Source organism: Dromiciops gliroides, chromosome 1, assembly GCF_019393635.1.
Source record: "Dromiciops gliroides isolate mDroGli1 chromosome 1, mDroGli1.pri, whole genome shotgun sequence".
Classification (NCBI taxonomy): Eukaryota; Metazoa; Chordata; class Mammalia; order Microbiotheria; family Microbiotheriidae; genus Dromiciops; species Dromiciops gliroides.
In genome coordinates this window covers 591552636-591579487 of record NC_057861.1, presented here as the reverse complement: position 1 = coordinate 591579487, position 26852 = coordinate 591552636, and the positions used below count along the sequence as shown (strand labels likewise).

General features: G+C 39.3%; 1 protein-coding gene across 3 annotated transcripts in view; it reads left to right on the top strand.

The window, feature by feature from the left end:
- The window catches only part of ABAT (4-aminobutyrate aminotransferase), a 134747-nt gene that overhangs the window by 81197 nt on the left and 26698 nt on the right, over nucleotides 1-26852 (top strand). For all 3 annotated transcript variants that reach the window (XM_044004629.1, XM_044004621.1, XM_044004635.1), the window contains exons 3-6: nucleotides 14415-14512; nucleotides 16085-16114; nucleotides 17555-17672; nucleotides 24035-24084. In XM_044004629.1, coding sequence (XP_043860564.1) covers nucleotides 14415-14512; nucleotides 16085-16114; nucleotides 17555-17672; nucleotides 24035-24084 — 296 coding nt within the window. The remainder of the gene's footprint in view (nucleotides 1-14414; nucleotides 14513-16084; nucleotides 16115-17554; nucleotides 17673-24034; nucleotides 24085-26852) is intronic.

Sequence of the window (26852 nt, the reverse complement as noted above, 5' to 3'; positions counted from 1 at the left end):
ATAGGCTCTGAGGCAGTCTGTGAATTGAGTTGACGAAATACATTCAAATCAGAACAATATGTTTCCAATTTTGGCTCCTGCTTCCATAAAGCACCTGTGCATCTCATTATAGTTTCCCCCAATTATTGTCATTCCTCTCTCTCTCTGGCACAAAAAGAGTCCCTGCTAAAGGGTTCATTTGTTTACATGCTAAAGTATGGTCATTAGAATAGTGATAGCCCTCTAAAGCTACTTATTCCAGGCATTTAAAAGGCTAAGCACTTCTTCCTTAGGAGGAAAGTTATCAGTTATGAGATTTGCTCCCCCAGGAGAGAAACCTACGAACATTGAAAACAACAAAGAATACACTAAAATCTCATTGCCCAGATATCAGTTGAAGCAAAATAGGAGAATTAGCCATTTTTGATGCAGACTCTCCCCGATCTTCTGTGATTGATGTCATTGGGCATTTAGTCCAACAAATATTTGCTGGATGCTTGTAGTCACTTTGGAGGATCAGATTATAAATTGTCCTTAGTTGACAGTATATTGGGTAGATAGATAAAGGATAGGAGCTAGTGTGTTATTTCTTATGTTATATAATTTTTATAGAATTGTAAAGCAAATTAAAGAATTATGTAGCAGCTAGGCAAGGGCCTAATACCAAGACTGATCTGTATGGAAATTTTTTTTTTTTTTTTTTTTTTTGCGGGGTAATAGGGGTTGTGACTTGCCCAGGGTCACACAGCTAGTAAGTGTCAAGTGTCTGAGGCCAGATTTGAACTCGGGAACTCCTGAATCCAGGGCCGGTGCTTTATCCACTGCACCACCTAGCTGCCCCCTGTATGGAAATTTTAACCTACTCAGTTTTTCTAACTTGGGCCTGTTCTCCCAAACTTACAGCCCCCTAGAGATCTTCTATTCCCTTTGGGAGGGATGGGCAGGGGTGGGGTAACCAAAATAGTGCTGGACTTAATATGGTCATCAGATCAGCTTTCACCCTGTTGCAACTCAATATATAACTCCTGAATTTAAACAATCCACTGACCTCCACTTTTCCCAGTAGCAGAGACTGAGCTTGTGTCACCATACTTGGCCTCTATACCATGACATCAGAAGATGATGTTATGACTTGCAGGGAATTGTATCTAAGTGAAGTAGGGCCGCACAAAGTCACCAACCTCACTCTCTCCTCCAGAGCCATCTGGGTCCAGTGTCAAGATATGTATTAGGACAACTGGAGATGGCCCCAGAAATTTAAGGCAATTGGGATTAGGTAACTTGTCCAGGGTCACACAGCTAGTAAGTGTCTGAGGTTGGATTTGAAGTCAGGTCTTCCTGCCTCTAAGTCCAGTGCTTTATCCACTTCACCATCTAGCTGCCCCTACCTGGCCTCTAAGACTACTAGTTTTAGAAGAGGTAAGGGATTTTCCTCACTTGGGGTTCCCTATGCCAATGATATCACAGGTCTAGTCCCAAACCTGAATAAAATTCAGGTTCTGGAGAAGTCAGACCTGATGCAGTGACTGTCATATTCACTCTTGTGTATGAATGAAAGTAAGAATTTATTCTGTGCCATAGATAAATTTTTCAGTTCTATAAGCTGAGAAATAGTGATTTCTGAACAACTGCAGTTGTGCTTATGAGGTTTCTCTCTCATTTGACACATAAGTCAGTCAATAAATGAAATTAAGGGGGGCAGCTAGGTAGTACAGTGGATAAAGCACCAGCCCTGGATTCAGGAGGACCTGAGTTCAAATCCAGCCTCAGACACTTGACACTTACTAGCTGTGTGACCCTGGGGCAAGTCACTTAACCCTCATTGCCCTGAAAAAAAGAAAAAACAAAATTAAGTACCTACTATGTGCTAAACCATACTAAGCACCAGGAAGACAAAGAAAGGAAAAACAGTTTCTGCTCTCAAAGAGCTCAGTTTAATGTGATATGATCAACAATATAGAATGTTAAGCTGAAAAGTCTTCAAGATCATTTATTACAAAAAATTTTCCTGTAATCTCTTTGTAACCTGTTTCTCAGAATAGTAAGGAGATGAGAAATTCCAATTGTTATCCAAGGCAATATTGCTTGTAGATAAGGATAGAAAGCTTCTTACCATAGTGTGATTTAAGGGATCCCTAAAAAAAACTCATTTTCTCCAAAGTCTCCACTGGTTCATCAAATACCTAATTCTTACCCATAGGCTGTGTTCACAGATGTCCAGAGATACTATTAGTACCATATTCACTGCATTATGGGTTGAATAGACATTTGTGGACTAGCCTGGGAACCTAACCATTCGCTCTAATAGTGTTTATATGGAGAATAATGCCTTCCAAGTTCATCAACTTACAAAGTTATACCCTGAAAAGCTTAAAGAAGAGTACATAAAGGAGATCCAGTTCCTGTGAGTGGAGGCAGTAAAGGTTAAGATTCAAATGACTGAAAAGCCAAAGAAACAAAATTAATCTATTTTAGTCTTTAACATGTTGCCTGAATTAATTTATCACTTTAATAATCCTAGAAAAGAATAAGGCAGCTAGGTGGCACAGTGGATAAAGCAACAGCCCTGGATTCAAGAGGACCTGAGTTCAAATCCATCCTCAGACACTTGACACTTACTAGCTGTGTGATCCTGGGCAAGTCGCTTAACCCTCATTGCCCCGCAAAACAGAAAAAAGGCCCTCAGGTTTTTGAGGGTGCAGGTGTTAACCAAAAACAAAATTCCATGAGACATTGCATTGCAACTAGATTTATTACAAGAGAAATGAACATATGTGTGGAACCCAAAGAGTTCACAATCCATACAGAAGTTTGCATATTTATGACAGTACAACAAATGGAGGAAGAGGAAACAAAAATCTCTACCCAAAGGGGATGGGAGGGGGAAAGGTGGAGCAGAGGTGAGAAAAGGACAAAAGGACAATGACAAAAAGGGCATTCTTTTCCCCTGGGAACTGCTAGACCACGAAGATAGAATGGTCTGCTTATCTGCAGGGGTCCCAGCTACACAAGCAGTTTCTCAGTCTAGTGTAGACTGACTGGTGCCTATCTTGTCTCCTAGGGACACACAGGGAGTCCGGGTTGGGGTACAAACAATTTAGGTCAGCTCCTGGGGGAATTCATCTTTTACACATTCAGGGCCTCTTGCATATTCTGGGTCCAGTGTTTCTAGAAAATATGGCAACTCAAAAAGACAAGTTCAGAGGACCCCTTAACATTCTTTTTTTTTCCCTTTTTTTTTTTTTTGCAGGGCTATGGGGGTTAAGTGACTTGCCCAAGGTCACACAGCTAGTAATTGTCAAGTGTCTGAAGCGGGATTTGAACTCAGGTACTCCTGAATCCAGGGCCGGTGCTTTATCCACTGTGCCACACAGCTGCCCCCCCCCCCTTAACATTCTTTAACACTCCTTAACATAGAAAATGGGGATGAGATGCTATCTGGGAAGAAAAGTCCACCATAGATTACCACAGTGGAATATGGGGATACCCAAGCAATATAGAATCTTTTAGTTCACCGTTGATGTGGGTACATTACAAAAAAGTAGACACTACATGGAAAAAATGAGCTTTTCTGAAAGCCACCCTCACCTACATCAAAATTTTGCCTAATAATTTTATCCAGGTTTTCCCCTTTGCTTGTCATTAAGCTTGGGAATACATGGTATTCCTGGACAGACAAGAAGTACAGTTGACCAGGTCCAGAAGGGGCATGCAGAGAATAGAGGAAAAGAAGACTTTTATGAATTTGTACAGTTAGTCCAACTTAATTAAAAACTTTCATCTGAGATTGCATAATCTCTCAAAAACAGGTCAGTAAGAAAATGATTTATGTTGCTTTTTAAAAAGTGAATTCACTTTTAATTAATGTTAAAATGTTAGAGATAAGGATACATGGGTATAAACATTTCATTTAATGTCAGATTTTTGTTGTATTTAGTTTTGCAGAATTTTTTTCTGTGAAAGTAGATGGGGAAGAATACAAGAAATATAAACAAAGTAAAAACAAGATTACTAAAAATCCATTTTTAAAAAATCTTTCATGTCCAAAGACTCTATAAAATTTTAAAGGGGAGAGGGTTAAAATTTAGATTTTTTAATTAAAATTTTTTTCAATTCATTTTCTCACTCCACCTGCAAGAAAAAAAAAAAAAACCCAAACTCTTTCTCCACCTTGAGTCCTACCAAGAGTTAAGTAACATGTTTCATCATTGGTCTTCTAGAATCCTGGTTGGTCACTGCATTGATCAAAGTTCTTAAGTCTTCAAAGTTGTTTGTTATATAGCTTTTTCTCCTGGTTCTGCTCACTTCACCCTGCATCAGATTATATAAGTTTTCTCAGGTTTCTCTGCAACCCTCCTTTTTTTCATTCGTCATAGAGGAAGGATTTAAATACCTACAGCTTGATAGTATTCCATTATATTGTTCAGCTATTCACCAGTTGAAAGACTATTCCTTAGTTTTTAGTTCTTTGTCACCACAAAAAGAGCTTCTTTAAATATTTTTGCACATAGGGGTTCTTCTTTTTCTTTTATTTGCCTGTGATATAGACCTAGGAGAAGCATCATTGAATCAAAGGGTCTACACAGTTAAATAACTTTTAGGGTTGATTCCAAATTACTTTTCAGAACAATTAGCCCAATTCACAGCACTACCAATGGTGCATAATATGTACAGATGTGAGATAGAATGTCAAAATTTATTTAATTTGCATTTCTCTAATTATTAGTGATTTGAAGCATTTTTATATGGTTATAGGTATCTGGAATTTCTTATTTAGAAAACTGCCTGTTCATTAACCTTTGACCAATTATCAACTGGGGAATGCCTTTTATTCTTACAAATTTGAATGTATCATGGAAATGAAACCTTTATTAAAGAAACTTGCTATGCAGATTTTTTTCTCAGTTATCTTTTCCTTTGAAATTTTAGCTGAATTGGTTGTATACAAAACCTTTTGAATTTTATGTAGTAAAAAGTTTCCATTTTATCTTCTTTAATCTTCTTTATCTCCTGTTTTGTCATGAACTCTTCCCCTAGCCATAGATCTAAAAGGTAATTTCTTTCTTGGTCCTTTAAATTGTTTGATTGTCACCCTCTTTGGCCAAAGTTATGTATCCATTTAGAGGTTATGATATACAGTTTGAGATTATTTGTTTATACCTGGTTTCTGATAGCTACTTTCAGCTTTCCCAACAGTTTTTATCAAATAAAAATAATAATACTCCTTACCTCTAAAAGCTAGGCTGTTTCAGTTTATCAAATACTAGGCTCTGTGTTCATTTGCTTTTTATGTTATGAACCTAGGCTTTTCTACTCATCAACCTCTCTAGTTCTTAAAACTTCTACTTCTGGGGGCAGCTAGGTGGCACAGTGGATAAAGTGCCAGCCCTGAATTCATGAGGACCTGAGTTCAAATCTGCCCTCAGACACTTGACACTAGCTATGTGACCCCAGGCAAGTCACTTAACCCTCATTGGCCTGCAAAAAAAAAAAAAAGCTGTGTGACCCTGGGCAAGTCACTTAACCCCAATTGCCTCACCAAAAAAAAAACAAAAACACAAAAAAAAACCCACCTTCCACTTCTTTGTAGTATAGTTTGATATCTAGTACTACTAAACACCTTCCTCTCCACATTTTTCTATCAATTCCCTTGAGATCCCTCACATTTTGTTCCTCCAGTTGAATTTTGTTAATTTTTCTAGTTCTATAAAGCAGTCTTTTAGTAGTTTGATTTGTATGGCACTGAATAAGTGTTTATTCCCTCAATTTGTCTTGCTACTATATATTTCTAGCACTATACAAAAAGTAGCAGTGATGATATACCTCCTTGCTTCTGATCTTTTTGGAAAAGCCTTTAGTTTTCCCCATTACATATAATTCTGGCTGCTGCTTTTGAATGGATACTGTTTATCATATTAAGGAAAGGTCCATTTGTTCCCAAGAAAAAATGGAGAGGGGCAACTATATGGCACAGTGGGTAGAGCACTGACCTTAGAGTCGAGGACCTAAGTTCAAATGCAGCCTCAGTCACTGTTTGACCTTGGGCAAGTCACTTAAATCCTGATTTGCCTACCCCCCAAAAATGGAGAGAAGACTATAGACCAATATCCCTGATGAAAACTGATGCAGAAATTCTAAATAATATACTAACAAGGAAACTACAACAACATATTATAAAGATTATCCTACTATGACTAAGTTGAACATATACTAGGAATGTAGTGTTAGTTCAGTTTCAGGAAAACTATCAAGATCAGAGACTATATTAACAACAAGAAACATAGATCTAGAGTGAACAAAATGCCCCAAATCAGTGTATTATTATATTTTGGTCACCTATAAACATTTTACCAAGAGGGTAACCAGGACACTGAGAAGTCTGAAGCCATATCATCTGAGACAGAATTGAATTAATTTGGAATGCTGAGCCTGAAAAAGACATTTGAAAGATCACTATTACCTAGGAGAGAGTATAGCCAGTTGTTGGAATTTGCCGAGAACCAAATCAGGTCTGCAGTCTGTTTTTATACTGCCTGGAAGTTAAGAATTGCCTTTACATTTTAAAATACAAAAAAAGTATATTTTAAAAGATAAAAATCATTCTTAGCTCACAGGCTACAAAAACAGGCAACAGGCCCGCCTATAATTATCAAACTTCTTGTATAGCCTATGTTACTTATAAGGACAGAGCTAGGAAACAGCGGGGAAACAAATTATAAGGAAGCAGATTTTGGCTCAATCCAAGAAAAAAAAAATATTCTCTTAACAGACCACGTTGTGAAATGTGTTCTCTTCAGGGATTTTCTAGAGCCTGCTATTGCTGGAAAGCTGCTTGTTAAATTTCATGGGTGAACATTTACACCTCAGAAATTGTGAATGCTACAAATTCAGGCTTTTGTTTTGTTTTCTTTTGTTGGTTGTCTAGAATTAAGAAAACAATAGAAAAAATATTAATGAAAATTAAACTTAAAAGTGTGTCATGTTGGGAGTCAAGATGTCGGAGGAAAGGCAGTGAGCTCTCAAACGCATGACATGATCACTCCAAAAAACATCCAAATAATGCCATAGGACAAATCCTGGAGCAGCAAAACCCACAGAAGAATGTGCTGAAATCATCTTCTAACCAAGAATGGCTTGGAAGGTCAGAAGGAGGGAGCTGCTATGCTGATACAGGAGTCAAGCCCAACCCCACAGTAACCCTGACACAGATCTAGTGGCAGGAAGGTGTCACCAGAGAAGGGGACCCCCAGAGCCTCTGAATCAGCTGAAGCACCAGTGTCATCTAGAACTAAGCTCACAGTCTGGTGAGAGGGCTGAGCTCTGGGCAGGGGGTAGACTACAGGGGTCTATGCTGGTGCTAAGGCAGAACTTGGATTTTACACCCCTACTGAGAACCAAGAGGTAGGCTTGAATAGCAGTGGCTTAGGTGGGGGAGGGGCACAGGTTCATTGGAGCTGACAACCACAACACACAAAGCTGGTTGATTAGCAAATTGGTCTGGGGTCATCTACAGACCAGGGAACAGGCCAGGTGAGTGAAGAACCTGATCCTCCTTAAATTATACCACCTGGTTCTTCTTGAGCTTGGGATACTGCAGCCTGGAAACAGTGCCCCACTTTAAGGAGCTAAAAATCAAGTAAAAAAAAGGCAAGATGAGCAGAGAGAGAAAGGGGAGGACCACAGAAAGTTTCTTTAGTGACAAGGAAAATTGAGGTGCACCCTCAGAGGAAGATGTCAACATCAGGGCCCCTATATCTAAAGCTTCCAAGAAAAATATGAATTGGTCTCAGGCCATAGAGGCACTCAAAAAGGATTTAGAAGATAAAGTTAGAGAGGTAGAGGGAAAAATGGAAAGAGAAATGATGGTGATGCAGGAAAGACATGAGAAAAATGTCAACAGCTTTAAAAGCCAAATGGAAAAGCTCTCTGGTGAAAATAATTGCCTAAGAATTAGGATTGAGCAAATGGAAGCCAGTGACTTTATGAGAAACCAAGACACAATAAAGCAAATCCAAATGAATAAAAAAATAGAGGGCAATGTGAAATATCTTCTGGGAAAAACTGCTGACCTGGAAAATAGGTCCAGGAGAGATAATTTGAAAATTATTGGTCTACCTGAAAACCATGATCAAGGAAAGAGCTTAGACATCATCTTCCAAGATATTCTCAGGGAAAATTGTCCTGAAATTCTAGAAGAAGTAGCTAACATAGAAATTGAAAGAATCCACTGATCACCTCCAGAAAGAGATCCCAAAAGGAAAACTCCGAGGAATATTATAGCCAAATTCCAGAGCTCTCAGGTCAAGGAGAAAATAGCGCAAGCTGCCAAAAAGAAAGAATTCAAGTACTGTAGAGCCCCAGTCAGGATAGTACAAGATCTAGCAGCTTCTACATTAAAGGACCAGAGGGCAGGGGATATGATATTCCAGAGGGCAGAGGGATTGGGATTACAACCAAGAATCACCTACCCAGCAAAATTCAGTTTAATCTTTCAGAGGGAAAAACAGGACTTCAATAAAAAAGAGGACTTTCAGATATTTGTGATGAAAAGACCTGAACTGAATGGCAAATTTGACTTTCAAATACAAGACCCTAGAGAACTATAAAAAATTGGAGTTGGGGGACATGCGTGGGGTCATACAGTGGGTGACTCTCTTGTATCTGAGGCTGGGTTTTGACTGGGATCCCCCTGAGTCCAGGGGTGATGCTTTGTCCACTGTGTCACCTAGCTGCCCCATGATGACATCTTTAGGGTTAAATTGAGGGGTGAGGGGAATGCACTGGGGGAGGGGGAAGGGCAGAGGTAAAATCCTACATAAAAAAAAAAAAACAGGAAAAGGCTTATGGAGTGGGGGAAGAGATGGGAGAGGAACCGGGCAGTAAGTGAATTTTACACTCATCAGAAAAGGCTCAAAGACCTTCAACTCATCAGAGTTGCCTCAAGGAGGGACTAACACACACACCCAGCTGGGTGGAGTAATCTATTTAATCTGGGCAGCAAATGAGCCTAACTCTCATCAGAATTGGCTCAAAGACCTCAATCTCATTAGAATTGCCTCAAGGTGGGAATAACATACACACTTAATTGGGTGGAGTAATCTCTCTAACCCTGCAGGAAAATAGGAGGGGAAAGGAATAAAGAGAGAGGGGCAAAAGAAGGAAGGGCAGAGTGGGGGAGGAGACAGACAGAAGCAAATCCCTTTTGAAGAGGGATAGGATGAAAGAAGAGGGATAATAGAATAAATATCATGGAGAAGGGAATAGGATGGAAGGGAAACAGTTAACAATAGTAATCATGAAAAAGAGAAAAGGGGGGAAATTGTACAAAAAATATTTATAGCAACTCTTTGTGGAGGCTAAGAATTGAGAATCAAGGGAATGTCCATCAATTGAGGAATGATAGAAGAAGCTATACTATATGATTGTGGTGGAATGGTCTTGTGCTATAGGAAATGACAAACAAGATGCTCCCAGAAATACCTGGAAAGACTCATGAACTGATGTATAGTGAAGTGAGCAGAGCTGGGAGGACATTTTGCATAGTGACAGCAGTATTGTTCAATGAGCAATTGTGAATGACTTAACTACTCTCAGCAGTGCAATGATCCAAGACAATCACAAGGAACTAATGAGGAAACTTACTATGCACCCCTATAGAAAGAACTGATAAAAAGAACACTTGTGGATTGTACGTATATAACCTGGTTGCAACCTTGTGGAGGGGGGAGGATAGGGAGGGAGGGAGGGAGAAAAATTTGGAACTCTAAATCGTATGAAAATGAATGTTGAAAACTACCCTTACATGTAACTGGAAGAAATAAAATAAATGTTTGTTGCTTTAAAAAAAAAAAGATGTTCTGGTAAATGTTTAATAACCACCTCTCTAGGAAAAATAAATATAAAACTGTGCATAGTACATTTTTTTAAAAGTGTATCATGTTTCTGAGAGCTGGTTGTTAAACACTTATCACTGGTTCTCCATCACTATAAGTATTAAGACAGAATCTAGGGGCATCTAGATGGTGTAGTGGATAGAGCACCGGCCCTGGATTCAGGAGAACCTGATTTCAAATCCAGCCTCAGACACTTAACGCTTACTAGCTGTGTGACTTTGGGCAAGTCACTTAACCCCAATTGCCTCACCAAAAAAAAAAAAAAAAAAGACAGAATCTAGATGGACATCCATATATCTGAGTTATCATTGAAGGATTCCCATGTGGTGAAATGAATCAAATGACTCCTTTTTTTTTTTTTTAGTGAGGCAATTGGGGTTAAGTGACTTGCCCAAAGTCACACAGCTAGTAAGCATTAAGTCTGAGGCCAGATTTGAACTCAGGTACTCCTGACTCCAGGACTGGTGCTCTATCCACTGGGCCACCTAGCTGCCCCATCAAATGACTTCTTACTGTAGGTTCTATCCAATTTTAAGTTTATGTAATTTTATGAATTTGGAATTATTTGGTGAGATATTATGCTACTGTTCATTTTCTGGTTCTATGTGATTAGAGAAAGAAGAGAAAGACCAGTTTGGTCTTTTATTTGAGAAGGGGAGAAAAAGCAAGTCAGTAACCTGCAAAGAAATCTTGCTTGTTTCTGAGTCTCCTCTTTTCATTGGTTGCTTACTTTAACAGAAAATAAATCTCTGGTTTCTGCAAGTAGAAGTTAACAAAAGACCCTAAACTAAGAATTTACTTTGACCCAGGGATACCACTTCTAGGCCTATACTCCAAAAAGATTAAAGAAAGAGGGAAAAGACCTATATGTATAAAAATATTTATTGCAGCTCTTTATATAGTAATAAAGAACTGGAAACTAGTCTCTCCATCTATTGGAGTGGCTAAACAAATTATGGTATAGGAATGTAATGGGATATTATTGCATATATGAAATAAACAAAGTGATAGGTTCAGAGAAACCTAGGAAAACAAGTATGAATCAATACAGAGAGAAGTAAATAGAACAAGTAGAAAAACGTATACAACAAAATCATTTACAAAGAAAAACAACTTTGAAAGATTTGAGCAATGCAGATGACTGATGCTACCCACCTCTAGACAGAGAAGTAATGATCTCAAGGTAGAACAAGACATCATTTCAGACAGAGCCAAAGTGGGGGTTTATTTTGCTCAACTCTGTTTATATTACAACAGTTTTGTTTTTCTTTTCTTTTTCCAATGGGAAGGGCAGGGTTAGGAGTACAGGGCAAAGATAACATAAGGAAAGGGGGGGGGGGGGCCAGTGCGGCGGGGCGGGAAGGATCATTGGGGCATTTTTTAATGTGTGGAAGAAAACAAAACGAAGGCCAGAAGGAAGAACAAACAAACAGGATGGATTCTAAAACCAAGGGTAAAACTTTAAAAGTCTATTCCCAAAGTTTAAGTGCAGTTTTAAGCTATTAAAACTTTGTGGGGGGCAGCTAGGTGGTGCAGTGGATAGAGCACCGGTCCTGGAGTCAGGAGTACCTGAGTTCAAATCCAGCCTCAAACATTTAACACTTACTAGCTGTGTGACTCTGGGCAAGTCACTTAACCCCAATTGCCTCACCAAAAAAAAAAAAAAGAAAAAAGAAAAACCTTTGGGGATATGCTTTAAAAAAAAAGGCAAATTGCACATTTATATGTACAAATATCCCTTTTTGTTCTACCATATATATGGGAAAGTCTGTTTTATTTACACCTTGTTAAGTTCAGAATGAAAGGAATTTTTATAACTTAAAAAATTAAGAGTTGGGACAGCTAGGTGGTACAGTGGATAAAGTACTGGCCCTAGATTCAGGAGGACCTGAGTTCAAATTCGACCTCAGACACTTGACACTTACTAGCTGTGTGACCCTGGGCAAGTCACTTAACCTTTATTGCCCTGCCCCCCCCAAAAAAATTAACAAGAGTAGAATCAATAAGTGGAGAGTTCTCCAGTGTTAATGCAGATAGTTAATGAAGGTTGAGATTAATATTTTCATTCCAAAAGTCATATTTTTCATAACCTTAACTATTTGAATAAACTAACCAATTCACCATCGCTATGCCATGCCATCTCAAGGTGATTCTAGGTTCTCAAAAGCTATGCCAGCAGATTTCACGTTCTCACAATCATTACCAAATGAGGAAGATTTGAGGATGTGGCAGGTACAGCCTATGTGCCTGCCATTTCAGGACCAGCCTAGATAAACCAGAGATGCTCACCACCCGGGGAACAACTGGGCTGTGAAATCTTAGGTCTTAGCAATTTTTTTGTGTGGGGGGGGCAGTGAGGGTTAAGTGACTTGCCCAGGTTCACACAGCCAGTAAGTGTCAAGTGTCTGAGGCCACACTTGAACTCAGGTCCTTCTGCATCCAGGACTAGTACTTTATCCACTGTGCCACCTAGCTGCCCCCTGTCCTAGCAATTCTTAAAGATCATCTATCTACCAGATCAGAGGAGGGTTGCAGCTTTCATGGGTGGAGGGGATACTCACACTGAACAAATCATTTAACTTCAAGTATTCAAGTACTCTTTAAAAAAAATACCTCCAGTATTTAAAATTTTTAAAGTTTGCTTATTCATGGATTAAAATAAGGCAGGTGTTCAATTTTCTACATTTATTAGGATACATAGTATTACATTGTGTTGTTCATTTGAATGCTTTCTTTTATATTCCTAAGAATTATCTTGTTCATGGAAATTGAAGTATAAATTAAATATGTTGTTGTCATCTGAGTTTGATATTGTTCTGATTTAAATCAGTTCTCCCTCTTTCTCACTCATTTTTTTTTATTTTAAGGGAAGATAATTATCTAAGAATTTTTTTTTATTTTGAGGCCACTGGCAAGTGATTTTTTTTTCTATTTGATGATTTTGGTCCTTTTAGAAAACAAAGGATGAAAAACATCTGATTATGTGGTTAATGGCAGTCTCATAATACTTTTACCCATTTTGGAGAAAGGAAGGAAGGGAGGGAAGGAGGGAGGAAAGGAGAAAGGGAGAAAGTAAGGAAGGATTTATTAAGTACCTACTATGTGCCAGGCACCATGCTAAGTAAACTCCTTACAAATATATCTCATTTGATCCTTACAACAATCTTGGTAGGTAGATTTGGCTCCTGAGAGAAACAAAGGATGCCTGATAGTAGGGGGTCTTCAGAGTATCCATGATGTTAGTGCTATGAGTATCCCTTCTACCACTGCTAAATATTAATTTTCCCACAACCCATCCGGTGTGATTCTTCAATTCAACAAGCATTTAATAAATGCCTACTATGCACAAGGCCCCATATGTAAGTGCTAGGAACAGTCCAATGAGTTTACATTTTTCAAGGCAAGATTTAAACGGTGATAAGATAGGGAGAATGGGGTAAAAATTCAAAGATAGAGGATAATATATTACTGAACTGGTCAAAACCATGAAGGGGCAAAAGGGAGAACAGAGTGGACTGAAAGGACAGGGAGATGAAGGGCCAAGAAGTCACAATGAGGATACAGAATAAACTTAGAAAAGATAAGATGGAAAAATAAGAAGTTATGAACAAAGACAGGACTCTCAGGATTCAAGGTCATGGAAACATGAGAATAATGGAGGGGGGGCATTAATATCAAATTCTCTATAGGAGACTTAGTGTCTCTAAGGCTTATTCTTTCAATATCTCTAAGATATTCTTCTAAGGCTATTTACTTCTTGTCCTACGTTCTTGCTATGTAGCTAATATATCTCCTTTTAAAATTTATACATGTATACAACATCAGCAGCGTTTTTTCTGTATGTCATTGTAATGATTATTATTAGACCAATTCCCTTTGTATTGTCATGGGTTTCACTAAATAGGCTTGTTGTGTTCCTTGAATAAGAACTCTTAAAGAGTCTTGCCATCAATTGAGGATCTTTTTGGTTGGAACATCAAAAGCAGTGACTTTTGTGTTTCTAAAGCAATAGGATCACTGAGGATAGGACACTGAGGCTCAGGAAAATAAGTGACTTGCCCAAGTTCACACAAGTAGTATGTGTCTTATAGAGGGATTTTTATTTCACCTACACATTGGACTAGATGATCAAGGAACAACCTCCTTACAGAGAAGCAATGCACTGAGAGTTCAGAATGAGACATTTTTTGATATAGGCAATGTGGGAATTTCTTTTGCTTAACTATGTATGTTTGCTACAAGAATTTTTATTTTGTTTTGTTTTCATTGGAGGTAGAGGGAGCGAGAATTTAAATACTGTTTAATTGAACTTTTATAATTTTTAAAAGACTATTGAGAGAAAAAATGACTGGCTGTTCAACAGGTTGATTCGTCAGCTATACAGATCTCAGATCATTCTTCAAATGATATAACATCTCTTAGGCTCAGCCTCTCAACTCCAATTTCAAAAGCACCCTCTGATTTATGAAGCCTTAGGTTAGCTGTAAATGGCTGTTGAGTGTGGTACATTGGTTTCGTGTGATTTTCTTATTGCTCATGCAGGATGCAGGTCTATCAGCCAAGCTGCAGCCAAAATTGATGTTGACTTTGATTATGATGGACCTCTGATGAAGACTGAAGTCCCCGGACCTAGATCTAGAGTGAGTTGGTCATATCTGGCATGTGTTAATGGGGAATGAATTTAGTAGAGGAGAGCATGAGGTCTCTGAGGCAAGAAAAATGATAGCACTCAGGTCATTGCCACCCATACATACAGGGTGGCCTATGTAGAGGCACTGAGTGTTAGCGCCAATTTTCAATATATCACCTTATAATCTGAGAGCCAGCTCCCATCCCTTTATTAACCCAGGTCCACATGCAATAAAGAACATAAATAATAAACAAATTCAGTGTTGGGATCATAAACTAATGAGGTTGAAAAAAAATTGAGGGCTTCTTCCCTTCCATTTTGACTTTGCTAATTATAGTCAACTCTCCACTATTCAGAGACTTTACTTAAATTGTGTATTATCCAGGTGCTTTGCTGCACTTCCTCCCTTTATTGGCCTCTCTACTACAGAATGGGGAGGGAAGAACCAAAGCAGAGGAAACACAGGTTTATCAGTTTTGCTGCTTCAAACACTTAAGAGGTGTTTGGAGCACTGCTCACCTAATCCCTGTTGATTGACAGCTATGATAAAAGATTTGACAAAGGAGGAGTCTGTAGCCCAGTCTAGATGTTTTGGGGTTTTTTTTGGTCTCCATTACCCATCACAAATGCTACTTAACCTGGGACAAATACCTGAACTCCCTCAATGATAGCAGGGGGAGATTTGATACACCCCTATCTTTTAGGTAGTTTATATATAATTGCCTATTTCTAAATGCTCCGACCACAAAGGAAGAACATTTAGTCATGTAGTGATTGAACAGGAATAACAGGGTACAATGGAAAGAATATAGGCTCTAAAGTCAGAGGACCTGAATTCAAATTCTTCTTCAGACTCTATGTACTACTTTGGACAGTTCACTAACCTCCCTAGGTTTGTTTGTTTATGCCTACATTGAGTGGATTGTATCACATGGCCTCTGAGGTCCTTTTAGCTCTAGATGTGAATCTATGAATGCCCCCCCCCCCACAAAATCCTTGTAATTTCAGACCAATACCCTTAGCAGAAGATCAGAGGTTTCCATCACAATTCTAACATGAGCAAGTTATCTTAAGAGAATTCTTGAATCTGCATGGGTAGTAGGATTGTATATGTTTCTAAAATAGGTCCAAGGTCTGGAGCCCCTGAAACCAGGGCTCCCTCCACACACACACACTTTGCCCAGCTTCAAAAGGGTCAAAATTAGAATTTCTCTGGGGTCACCGGACCGTGTTCCTTGTCATAAACAAGGTAGTTCTGGCAGCTGCCTTCCTTGCCTGTGTCCCCTTCCCCCTGTCTCCCAACCATTTTCAGTTCAGTTCACTTTAGATTGGGTGTAAAAAAGCTTACCTAACAGAAGATCCATTTGGCACACAGTCCTAGTTAATATTAATTTTCCTCAAATTCTCATCCTTCTTCCCTGAAACTTCTATTACTGCCTTTCATTGGTGTGTTAAGTTGGCTATTGAATTGTTTTATACATGTTGTCTCTTCTAAAAGTCAGAAAAGTGATGTACAGTTTCCTAATAAAAGTCCTGATTCATTTCAGTTTTCTGTAATACTGGTTTTTGTTTTTGCTTTCAGGAATTAATGAAGCAGTTGAATGGAATTCAGGTAAAGAGTCCATGGACCATTCATTTTTTTGGCCAAAATTTCATGGTTTTGAATTTATAATATGTTCATATGTTTATTTAATGACTTTTCCAAATGCTCCTTACTGGAGGGAATTGATCTGTTGGGGCAAAAGGACAGCCACTCCTCCCACTGGCCTCAGTGAGTGTCCCAACCTGTCTCTCACTCTGAGCCTGCCCACAGGCAGCATGGAAATGCCAGGAGAGTTACAACCTCTTGACTCCTTTTGAGGCTGGCCCATTGAGTTAAGGCTGATTTTAAAGCTATGTGGGATAGAAGGAGGTGAAAGCAAGAAAGCCAGGGGAACTTTCTTTGTGGCAAAGCAGTCTGGCTTGGGGGAAGCAAGGTCAGGGGGTGTCAAATGTTCCTAAGTGGCCTGTATGTTTTTCTTTGTGTTGACCTGTAAAACGATTATTCATTTTATGTTGGGACATGCTTCTGCCTGAGGTCTTGGGCACAGAGAACACCAAAGGACTTAGTAATGATAACTTTTGTCACAAAGTCATAACATCTATATCCTTGCTTGTTCTTTTGTGTGTGCTTTTATCAGATGTTGCTGTTTCCAACATTCCTACACTTTCTAACAACTCGTGTGCCAGGGCTGGGGGAGGGAGAATGGAACAGATGTCTCATCTAGGCCTAGAAATGGAGTCATCTGTTTCTAAGTTAAAGGACAAATGCACTAAGTTTTACTATTACAGAAATAAGAAGGAGGCATTTGGTGTTTTCACCTGACTCATTCAGATGCAGATTTTAGCAGCTACATACACTCATTTGCTTCCTTTTAGATTAAGTATAGATTTGCAATATGTGCAAATCCATGGGTCATGGAGACATATCATGCATGTAGAGGAAATGAGGGGTTTTCTTAGATCATAAATAACTTTCAGAGAAGACTAGCTGGCATGGTCTCATCCATATCAGAGCCAGACGCTGAGATAGACGAACCACTGATACTATCCAGTATGGCATTTTTGATACCCATATATTGCTTTCACTGGGGTTGCAAGTAGGAACTAAGAATTTGCTAATGTTTGCTGCTTAGTTACAAAGAGATTCTCTGGCTATCTGGCATAGTCCACCTTGTCTTTTAGACTGAATGCAGAAAGCAGCTGAAAGAACCACAGTTACTCATGATATCTGAATGTAGGCTGTATATTACAGGGTGTCTCAAAAATCTGAATATAATTTTAAGGTATTAAAGTTTAAAACTGCACTCAGACTTTTGGGAGAGAACATTGCCCAGCATCCGTTCTGGATTTGTGTGGTGAAACCATACCTCTTGTTTAAAACTCATTGATTAGAACAGGGATTGTTCTGAGAATTTTTTACCAATTTAAAAAAATACAAGGTTGACTTTAAATGGACCTGAAGCTACTGCGTTGTGATAAGCCTGAATCAGCTTCTCTCTTTTTCTGAAAGAATGCAGAATCCGTTCACTTCTTCTGCAACTACAATGAGAGCCGAGGAAACTACCTGGTGGATGTGGATGGCAACCGGATGTTAGATCTTTATTCTCAAATTTCCTCCCTTCCTATAGGTAAGTCTCACAAAAGATGGGTATCATTGGTCACAAGGCAGAATATGTGAAGGCATAAAGGTAAATCAGTGCAAATGGAAACCAATTCAGCTACTGAAAAATAATTCATTATGCATGCTCTGTTACTGATGAAGGAAAATACTTCATTATTTACTGGGGAATAATATTTTTTTTTGCAGATTATTCAGGCCTCTTTCTAAGCTATTTGACCTGAGACAAATCCCTGAACTCCCTCAGTGGCAGCAAAGGAGTCTTGCTATACCTTCATCACCATGCTTGTCATTAACTTCATTAAGTATATATAAAGCAAATTAAAGACATAGTGTCCAGAAACCAATAAATTCAAATTTAAGCTAGATAACACTGGCAGAGACCTACTTTGATATGACTAACCACATTTAACAAACATGTTTGTTAAACAACTGAATTTCAATTAAATATGTAAATTTAATATAGTACAACAAATTGATAAGAGCTCTGGATTAAATGCTCAAATAATTAAATCCCAGGTCTGGCTAGTCCAATTGAGTGAATCATTTAGCTACAGTAAAGGTTGAATAATCTTGTTATCTTAGTACTATGCATGTGCAAATTTTCCAATTTGTGGGGTTTAGATATAGGGTACAGATTTCACTTAACCTTACATGTAATTTCATGTTAAGTTGATTTTGTGTATCATGTGACACCCTATAAATAGTCCATAAAGCCTCTGAAACTTAAAAGAAGATCAAATTTGGCCTTTCTTTTGTTTTTATGTATTTCTTTTTTTCTTTTCTTTTTTTTTTGTGAGGCAATTGGGGTTAAGTGACTTGCCCAGGGTCACACAGCCAGCAAGTGTCAAATGTCTGAGGCCGGACCCGAACTCAGGTCCTCCTGAATCCAGGGCTGGCACTCCATCCACTTCTCCACCTAGCTGCCCCTTGGCCTTTCTTTTGGGTTCTCAGTGCTGCACAAATATGTTGATTTAGTAGATACCCCCTTACTGCAGCCATATCCCTGATTCTGAGCTGCACTAAATATATGATATGCAGATCTCATATGGAAATGCATTTAGCTCCAGGAAACTGTGATGTCAATCTCTGCTGGGAGACTTGCTTTAGGGTTTCTTGAGTGCTTTTTAAACATTTTTTTTCAATTGATTTCCTGCTAAATTTAAAGACTTGTAGGCTGAAGGGCTGTTGAAACATGTGCCCTCAGATAACACAGGATGGTTAATGGTAGAGCTCTTCCTTGGCTACACTCCTACTCACCATTACACCCCCAAACTGGCCTGAAGATATTCCTCCTGAAACTTACTTTGTCTTCCACACTCCTGCATTTATTGAGAACATTACCTCAAACACATTTACTTGCCATCAAAAAGACAATTAGAGGGTGGCTAGGTGATGCAGTGAATAAAGCACAGGCCCTGGATTCAGGAGGATCTGAGTTCAAATCCAGCCTCAGACACTTGAGACTTACTAGCTCTGTGGCCCTGGGCAAGTCACTTAACCCTCATTGCCCCACAACAACAACAAAAAAAGACAATAAGGAGTTACCAAGTAGAGAAGTTGAGATAACATGGCAACCACTACAAATTCCTATATAAACTGAGGGTGGTGGGGTCTTTGCAAAACCTTTCCATTCAATGGTTTATGAATTTCTTCTGTTTTTAAAACTCGATCCATTGAGTTTAATTTAAATTAAGTAATTCCTTCTCCAGTTTGCCAGATAGCTTCTACTAATAGGATCACAGATATAGGACTTGAAGGGGCCTCCCTTATAAGCCAAATAGTCCAACCCCCTCATTTTTTTTATATAGATGGAAACTGAGGTCTAGAAAGGCTAAATGACTTCAGTTCATCAATAATCATTTATTAAGTCCCTATTCTGTGCCAGACACTGCCCTAGACACTGAGGATACAAAAGCAAGAGTAAGGTAGTCTTTGTCCTCAGTGGACCTACCCAAGGTCACAAAGGCAGTAACTGGCAGAGACAGGATTTTAATCCAGTCATCTGATTCCAAATCTAGGGTTCTAGATTTGGTTGATTCAATGGGAGAAAATAGTGACTGAGTGAATTTTCAAGCTCTCTTCATCTACTCTCTTCCAGATCGATCCTTAGAAATCGTAAAATCATTTAATCTCAAGAGTTGGAAGACACCTTGAAGGTCATCTGGTCTAAACCCTACCTGAAACATGAGTTATTTATACAAATAATCCTGACACTGTTTGAAAATTCTCATGACAGGGTACTCATTATTTATTGAAATAGCCCCTTCTATTTGTGGAATGCTCTGATCTTTTGTTGAGCCAAAACATTAGAGACAAACTGTTTTCAAGAACCACTGAGTTGTTTAAAACATAATTAAGGAGGCAGCTAGGTGGTGCAGTGGATAAAGCACCAGCCCTGTATTCAGGAGGACCTGAGTTCAAATCCAACCTCAGACACTTGGCACTTACTAGCTCTGTGTCCCTGGGCAAGTCACTTAACCCTCATTGCCCCGCCCCCCCCAAAAAAAATTATAGGGAAATAGTGTAAAATGAAACACTCCAATAACTAGAAATGGGCACTATTGAGCAATGAATTCTGCTTTCACTGAAGATCTTCAAGCTGAGTCCATTGAAAGTAGCTATGCTTCTGTCACTTAACTAGCTATAGAATTTTGGGCAAATCTCAAACACTCTCCAAACTTACATTTTCTTAGTAGCCAGAGTGATTGGGACATCCTTGCTGGAATGACCTGGGAACTTCTCATTACCATCCAGCTATAGCAATAAATAGAGATAACAACACTGTGACTTATTCTTTGGTGATCTTGGGAGAATGGTCCATGTTTTTAGAACTAGAAGAATAATGGAGCAGGACTTGGAATGGACCTTAGAGATCATCTTTTCAAGCCCTTCATTTTTTTCTTTTTTTTGGTGAGGCAGTTGGGGTTAAGTGACTTGCCCAGGGTCACACAGCTAGTAAGTGTCAAAGGTCTGAAGCCGTATTTGAACTCAGGTCCTCCTGAATCCAGGGCCGGTGCTCTATCCACTGTGCCACCTAGCTGCCCCTCAAGCCCTTCATTTTACAGATGAGATCCACAGAAGTTAAGTGACTTGCCCCAGGCCACACAGGTTGGAAGCCATTTTATTTTTCTCTCCACCTCCTCTGAAAAATGACATTGGGTGTTTGACTAGACCTTCTCTAGGTCGCTTCTAACACTGAATACTGTGATCTTATGGCTGATTCCACTTACCTTCTTATGTCTGAGGTCACTTACCTTCCAGGCTTGGTGTCATGGATAAGGTGCTCTGGGTTCAAATCCAACTTCTACCATTTACTGTGTACCAATGGAAACAAGTCATCTAACCTCCCAGACCCTCAGTCCCCCATCTGTAAAAAGAAGATAACCCCTATGGTAGTACAAAGGATTGTTATGAAGTTCAAAAGAGGTGATACAGGGAATGTCACTTTGATTTATATGGAAAAGTGCTATATAAATATCAGCCTTTATTAGTAGAGAGAAACTGAAAAAAAAATGGATTTTGATGGTTCTTTTGACATAGATTGGAAAAACTGAACATGGCCTTTAGTTCAGAGACATGCTTATCTATAAAAAGCAAAGAAAGTAAAAGGACATTAAGAACTCCAGGTGGCTATGGGTTTTCTGATCTCAGATCAGGGTCTCAGCTGTATCTTTACTATATAGAAGCCAGCAAAACGATTTGAATCTGACAACTAGATTATGTACCCTTTGGGATTTAATAGGACACTTCTTTGCCAGAGCACACTTATCAGCCAAGACAGAGAAGCCCCACTAACTGCCTGAGCAGAGAGATAAGGGATTAATTTGGACAGACCTTTAGCCAAAAAGAGGCTTCCTGCAAAAAAAAAAAAAAGAAAGAAAGAAAGAAAGAAAAAAAAAGAAGGAGAGAAAAGAAAAGGAAGAAAAAGCCCAAATCCAGAAGACTCCTTTCTTAAAGTGACTAGAGAGTTCTAACCCTGGGCTTTTTTTCCTCCTTCCCTTTCCCTTCCTCTCCTCCTAAGAAATGAGGTTGGCTTGTCATGTGATCAGAAATGACGCTGGATTGAGGGAAAGTGGAATTTAACCCTATATTTCAGCCCTCATAAATTAATAAATCAGAGGGAAAATAATAGCTCAGAGGGTAAAAGAAGGCTAGGCATCCCAGATGGGAATTATTCCTGGGTCATGGCATAGAATTACAATGTTCCACAGAATTAAGGTTCATAGGATTTAGTGCTAGAGGAAACCTTAGAAACCTTCTGGTCCTCCTTTTGCAAAGAAGAAAACTAAAAAAGAGTGAAATAACCTGTAAAAGGCCCAGGTCCTGGAACCTCAAAGCTAATGATGTTGCTGTTTCCACACCATAATATAGCTGAGATTCTCGACAAGCTTATAAGTTCCTACTACATGTCAGGCAATGTGCTAAGTGATGAGGGTACAAAGACAAAAATGGAAAAAAAAATCTTTGCCCTAAAGGATCTTAAATCCAATCTACATGCCACTGTACTGCCACCCTTCCTACTGGCTTATTGACGAGCTTTCCAAAAAAAAAATGCCAAAAATAAACTATTTTGTTTCACATTAAAAATGGCCCACTGGAAAAAGTACTGGACTGGAAGCCAGAAGACTTAGATTCTGGGTCAAGATTAGCTACTAATTAATTGGATTGTGTGACATTTGACAAGTTACTTCATTTCACCTCCCTATTTTTCTCCTCATTATCATGAACAAATATTTAGTTCCTACTCTATGAACCCAGAATTGGGCTCAGTAGTATAGTGGTTACACAGAGGGATAAGGCATGGTTTCTACTCACAGAACTTCTGGAAAATAGGGGAAAGATAAGAAGCCAGGAAAGTTAAAGAACACCTATTTGGAGTCAGTGAATGCTACTTCTATAACCCTTGGCAAGTCATTTCTCATCTCTGAACCTCATTTTCCTGGCCCATATCCTGAACATTTCCCCATTTGATAGGAGTTGTCAGAGCTGGCACTCAGTTGGCATGGGCTCCAAACCCCAGGGATACTTCTTCACCACAGTAAATCATTAGAGAAGGATCTTAGTGGAATAATAGTGGCTGAAAGAACACTGGATTTGGATTCAGAAAGACTTGGGTTCCAGTCTTGGCTCCTTCCACTTACTAGCAAGGTAGCCTTGGACAATTTGCTCATCCTCTCTGATCCTCTGCTTTCTAATCTGTAAAATGATAATAGTAGTCATGATGAGACAAGTAGGTGGTAAAGAGTTGTGGATAAGGGGGGCAGCTAGATGGCACAGTAGATAAAGCACCGGCCCTGGATTCAGGAGGACCTGAGTTCAAATCCAGCCTCAGACACTTGACACTTACTAGCTGTGTGACCCTGGGCAAGTCACTTAACCCTTATTGTCCTGCAACCCCCCCAAAAAAACAAACAAACAAACAAACAAACAAAAAAGGGCAGCTAGGTGGCACAGTGGATAAAGCACTGGCCTTGGAGTCAGGAGGACCTGAGTTCAAATCCAGCCTCAGACACTTGACACTTAACTAGCTGTGTGACCTTGGGCAAGTCACTTAACCCTCATTGCCCTGCCAAAAAAAAAAAAAAAAGCTGTGGATAGACTGCAAGACTTAAGGTCAGGAAGCCCTAAGTTAGAATCTTGTCTCAGACACTTAACTAGCTACCAAATGCAAGGAAAGTCACTTAATCTCGTGAGGCAGCTAAATGGCATGACAGAGAGCACTGGGCCTAGAGTCAGGAAAACCTGGGCTCAAATCCAGCCTCAGACACTTATTTAGTTGTGTGATTCTAGGAAAGTCACTTGACTTCTGTTTAGTTTCCTCAACTGTAATATGGGGGATAAGGGGTTTACTAGATGATTTCTGATAACCCCTCCAACTCTAGTTCTATGATTCTATGACCCCACCTTTGTTCTTAAGAAAAGATCTGGGGGCAACTAGGTGGTGCGGTGGATAGAGCACCGGCTCTGGAGTCAGGAGAACCTGAGTTCAAATCTGGCTTCAGACACTTGACACTTACTAGCTGTGTGACCTTGGGCAAATCACTTAACCCTCATTGCCCCACCCAAAAAGAAAAGAAAAGAAAAGAAAAGATTCATTATAGTATTTGTTTTTGCAGGGCAATGAGGTTTAAGTGACTTGCCCAGGGTCACACAGCTAGTAAGTGTCAAGTGTCTGAGGCCAGATTTGAACTCAGGCCCTCCAGAATCCAGGACCAGTGCTTTATCCACTGCACCACCTAGCTGCCCTCTTCATTATAGTATTCAGAGGGCCAGAGACAAAACTAAGGTAGCATGTGCTCCAAAGGAAGCAGGTTAGGGAAGTTCCTGATGCTCTTCTGGACTCTAATTATGTCCTTCTTCCCCTCTCAGGTTACAGCCACCCAGCTTTGGTAAAGCTTGTCCAGCAGCCCCAAAATGTGGTAAGTCATTTGGCTTGTAGGGGAAAAAACACATTGGTCTGGATTAGGCATGAACATGTAGATGGATCAGCAGAGCAGACTGGGACTCTTACAGTGTGAGAATTTTTCTGCTCAAAAGCTGCTTCTGAGCAAGCTGGATTTTAAATGTGAGTGAATGAATCAGATTGCACATGGATCTATTTCCTAGTCTTCTTTCTGAATTAAGAATGTTCGGGTTGGAATTCTTTGGGCAGCTGGGTGGGTGGTTTTTAGATTGGTTTTTTTGCCAGTTGCAGTTTAACAAGCTCAGCTCTGTTTTCTTCCTTTAAGACGGAATCAAAGTCCTCAGGAAGGTTTCTAATGAGACCTATTTTGGGCAGTGAGTGCTGCAATGAGTTTATTTACTTTTGAAGAGCAATTTTTGTTACTAAACTTTGTACAGATCCCAGATGCTATGCCAGTTGGTGCCAAATGAATATGTCAACAAACATTTCCAATACATTTCATGATGTCAGCTGCCAGTAGGGATGGCACTTTACTGAGCAGGACTTGACTGCAGGCTTTCTGAGGGAAGCAAGCCTGATTACCCATACTGAGCTATTTTGAATGCCCTGTTGTTGGAGTAGTCATCCTATCCTGCCCTGCTCAGTCAATAGTACTGAGATCTAGCGACTGGTAAACCACATGTGTAGAATATTTTTATGGAACATTCTTCACAACTCTGTGTAGGTACAAGTATTTGTTTTTTGTTTTGGTTTTTTTTTTACAAGTATTTGATAATAACCATAATGATGATAATGTCACCCACTTGGTCCAAAAAGATAGAGAGCCCTTAACTTGAAGTCAAGAAGATCCATGTTGAAATTCTGGCACTTACTAGGTTTGTGACCCTGAGCAAGAAGCCTAAAGGACAGATATTCTGCATCTCTGAATGCCCAGTCACCTCCAAAATTAACCAAATTTAATCTATTTCACCCATCATGAATTTTCCTCCTTCCTCTAAGACAGAAACTGAGCAGGATGAGCTCATTTGTTTTTGTTCTTTGTTTTTTAGGGGGTTTGGGGAGAGGTTGTTAGTCTATAGGGAACTCCTAGCGAGAACTCCTTCTACCAATGTAGTTCAGAAACTGTTCTGCAACTTAAGAGTCTTAGGAAGTTGCCTACAGCAGAGATAGATGTGAAACTCACAACTAGGCCTTGCAAAAAATCCCAAGGCAAAACTCCCAATAGCAGCCAGAACCAGATTAAAATGTAATTGGGAAATGTTTGACAAAAATTCAATAAAACATTGTTAATTTGTGGTTGGTTTTCTAAGTCAATATGCAACTAGCAGGGATCTTCTTGCCATTTGAGTTTGATGCCATTGGCCTAAGACACTTAGGGGTTAAATAGCTTGTCCAGGGTCACAAAGAAGTATGTATCATAGGTGGGACGAGATGATTTTGAATCCAGCTCACTAACCATTTCACCACACTGCCTCTCATTTAGTTATACAGTACAAATACAATAAACAGGCACAGATGCATTGTATGCAGAGCACTAGGCTAGGTGCTGATAAGACACAGGAGAATATGGTCTAGTAATGCATACGTGAAACCAGCTAAACACATAATAACAAAGCTATAGGAAATGTTGAAGGAAATATTTTCACACACAAAAAGGAAGTTGCCTAAGGAAATTAAATCTAGCAGCTAATCTTGGCAGAAGAAAGAGCTCAGTCTATGTACTCCTCAAGTTACCACAGTGCCTTTCCTTCCAATGGGCTCTTCATTAAAATGGACTTTGAAGATAGGAAAGTTAACTTTGCAAGTTAAATACAACCTTTTTTTTTAGTCGTAGAGAAAATGAGTGTAACAAAATTGAGTAAAAGGGATAACTGGGCTAACATGGTTTACTGAGTAAATAAAAAATCACCCAAAGAGATCTTTGACATGATGAAATAGAATTTCTTCACATTGTTCAACCACCCAATTGAGGGAGTTTTACTGGCCCAGCTGGCTTAGTTTTGATGTTCCATAGATCCAGACTCACATGCAGAAATATTGCTGATTCTGTCTGGGAGATCTTTCCTATAGGAGGGGTGTTGCATGCCTCCATGGTGTGGCTCTTGATGGGGAGAAACAAACCTTTATATGTGGTTTTAAGGATATTGTCTATATCTTTCTGTATCTCAGAGAACCTAGAACTTGGAGCTCACCTAGGACAATTCCTTCATTTTCATAGATGAGCTTACTGAGGCTATGAAGTTAAATGTTTCCCAAAGTCATATAGAGAGTAAGGGAAAGAACATGAATTTAAACCAAGGTCATCCTTTTCCAAATCCAGCACTCATTGCACTTCATCAAGAGACCCATTCCTGGGGAACATTGTGACGTTTAACTAGTTATAGGTAATCCTGGCTGATAAAACAGTACTTCTCCTATATACAGACTGACTTACAGAAACTCACCCAAGCCAGGAAACCCCACGAGTCTTGTCCATTTCCACGTTTGTACCAGCAAAAATAACAACCAACCAAATTCTAGACTGTATGATTAATGTGAAAGGAAACATCATGTGGTAAGATTGAAGTCAGCCAAGCTGAGTTTGAATCCCAGCTCTGCTTTGAACAAATCACTTGACCTCACTGGTTCTCACTATCTTCATTTGTAAATTAGGAGATTGAACTAAATCATCTCTAAGGTCCCTTCTATGATTCCATGATGTTATAATCCAACATGTACTGTTAGGAGACTATGACAGATTCAGAGAATAGACACTGAATCTAACTGTTTATTTGGCCTTCTGTG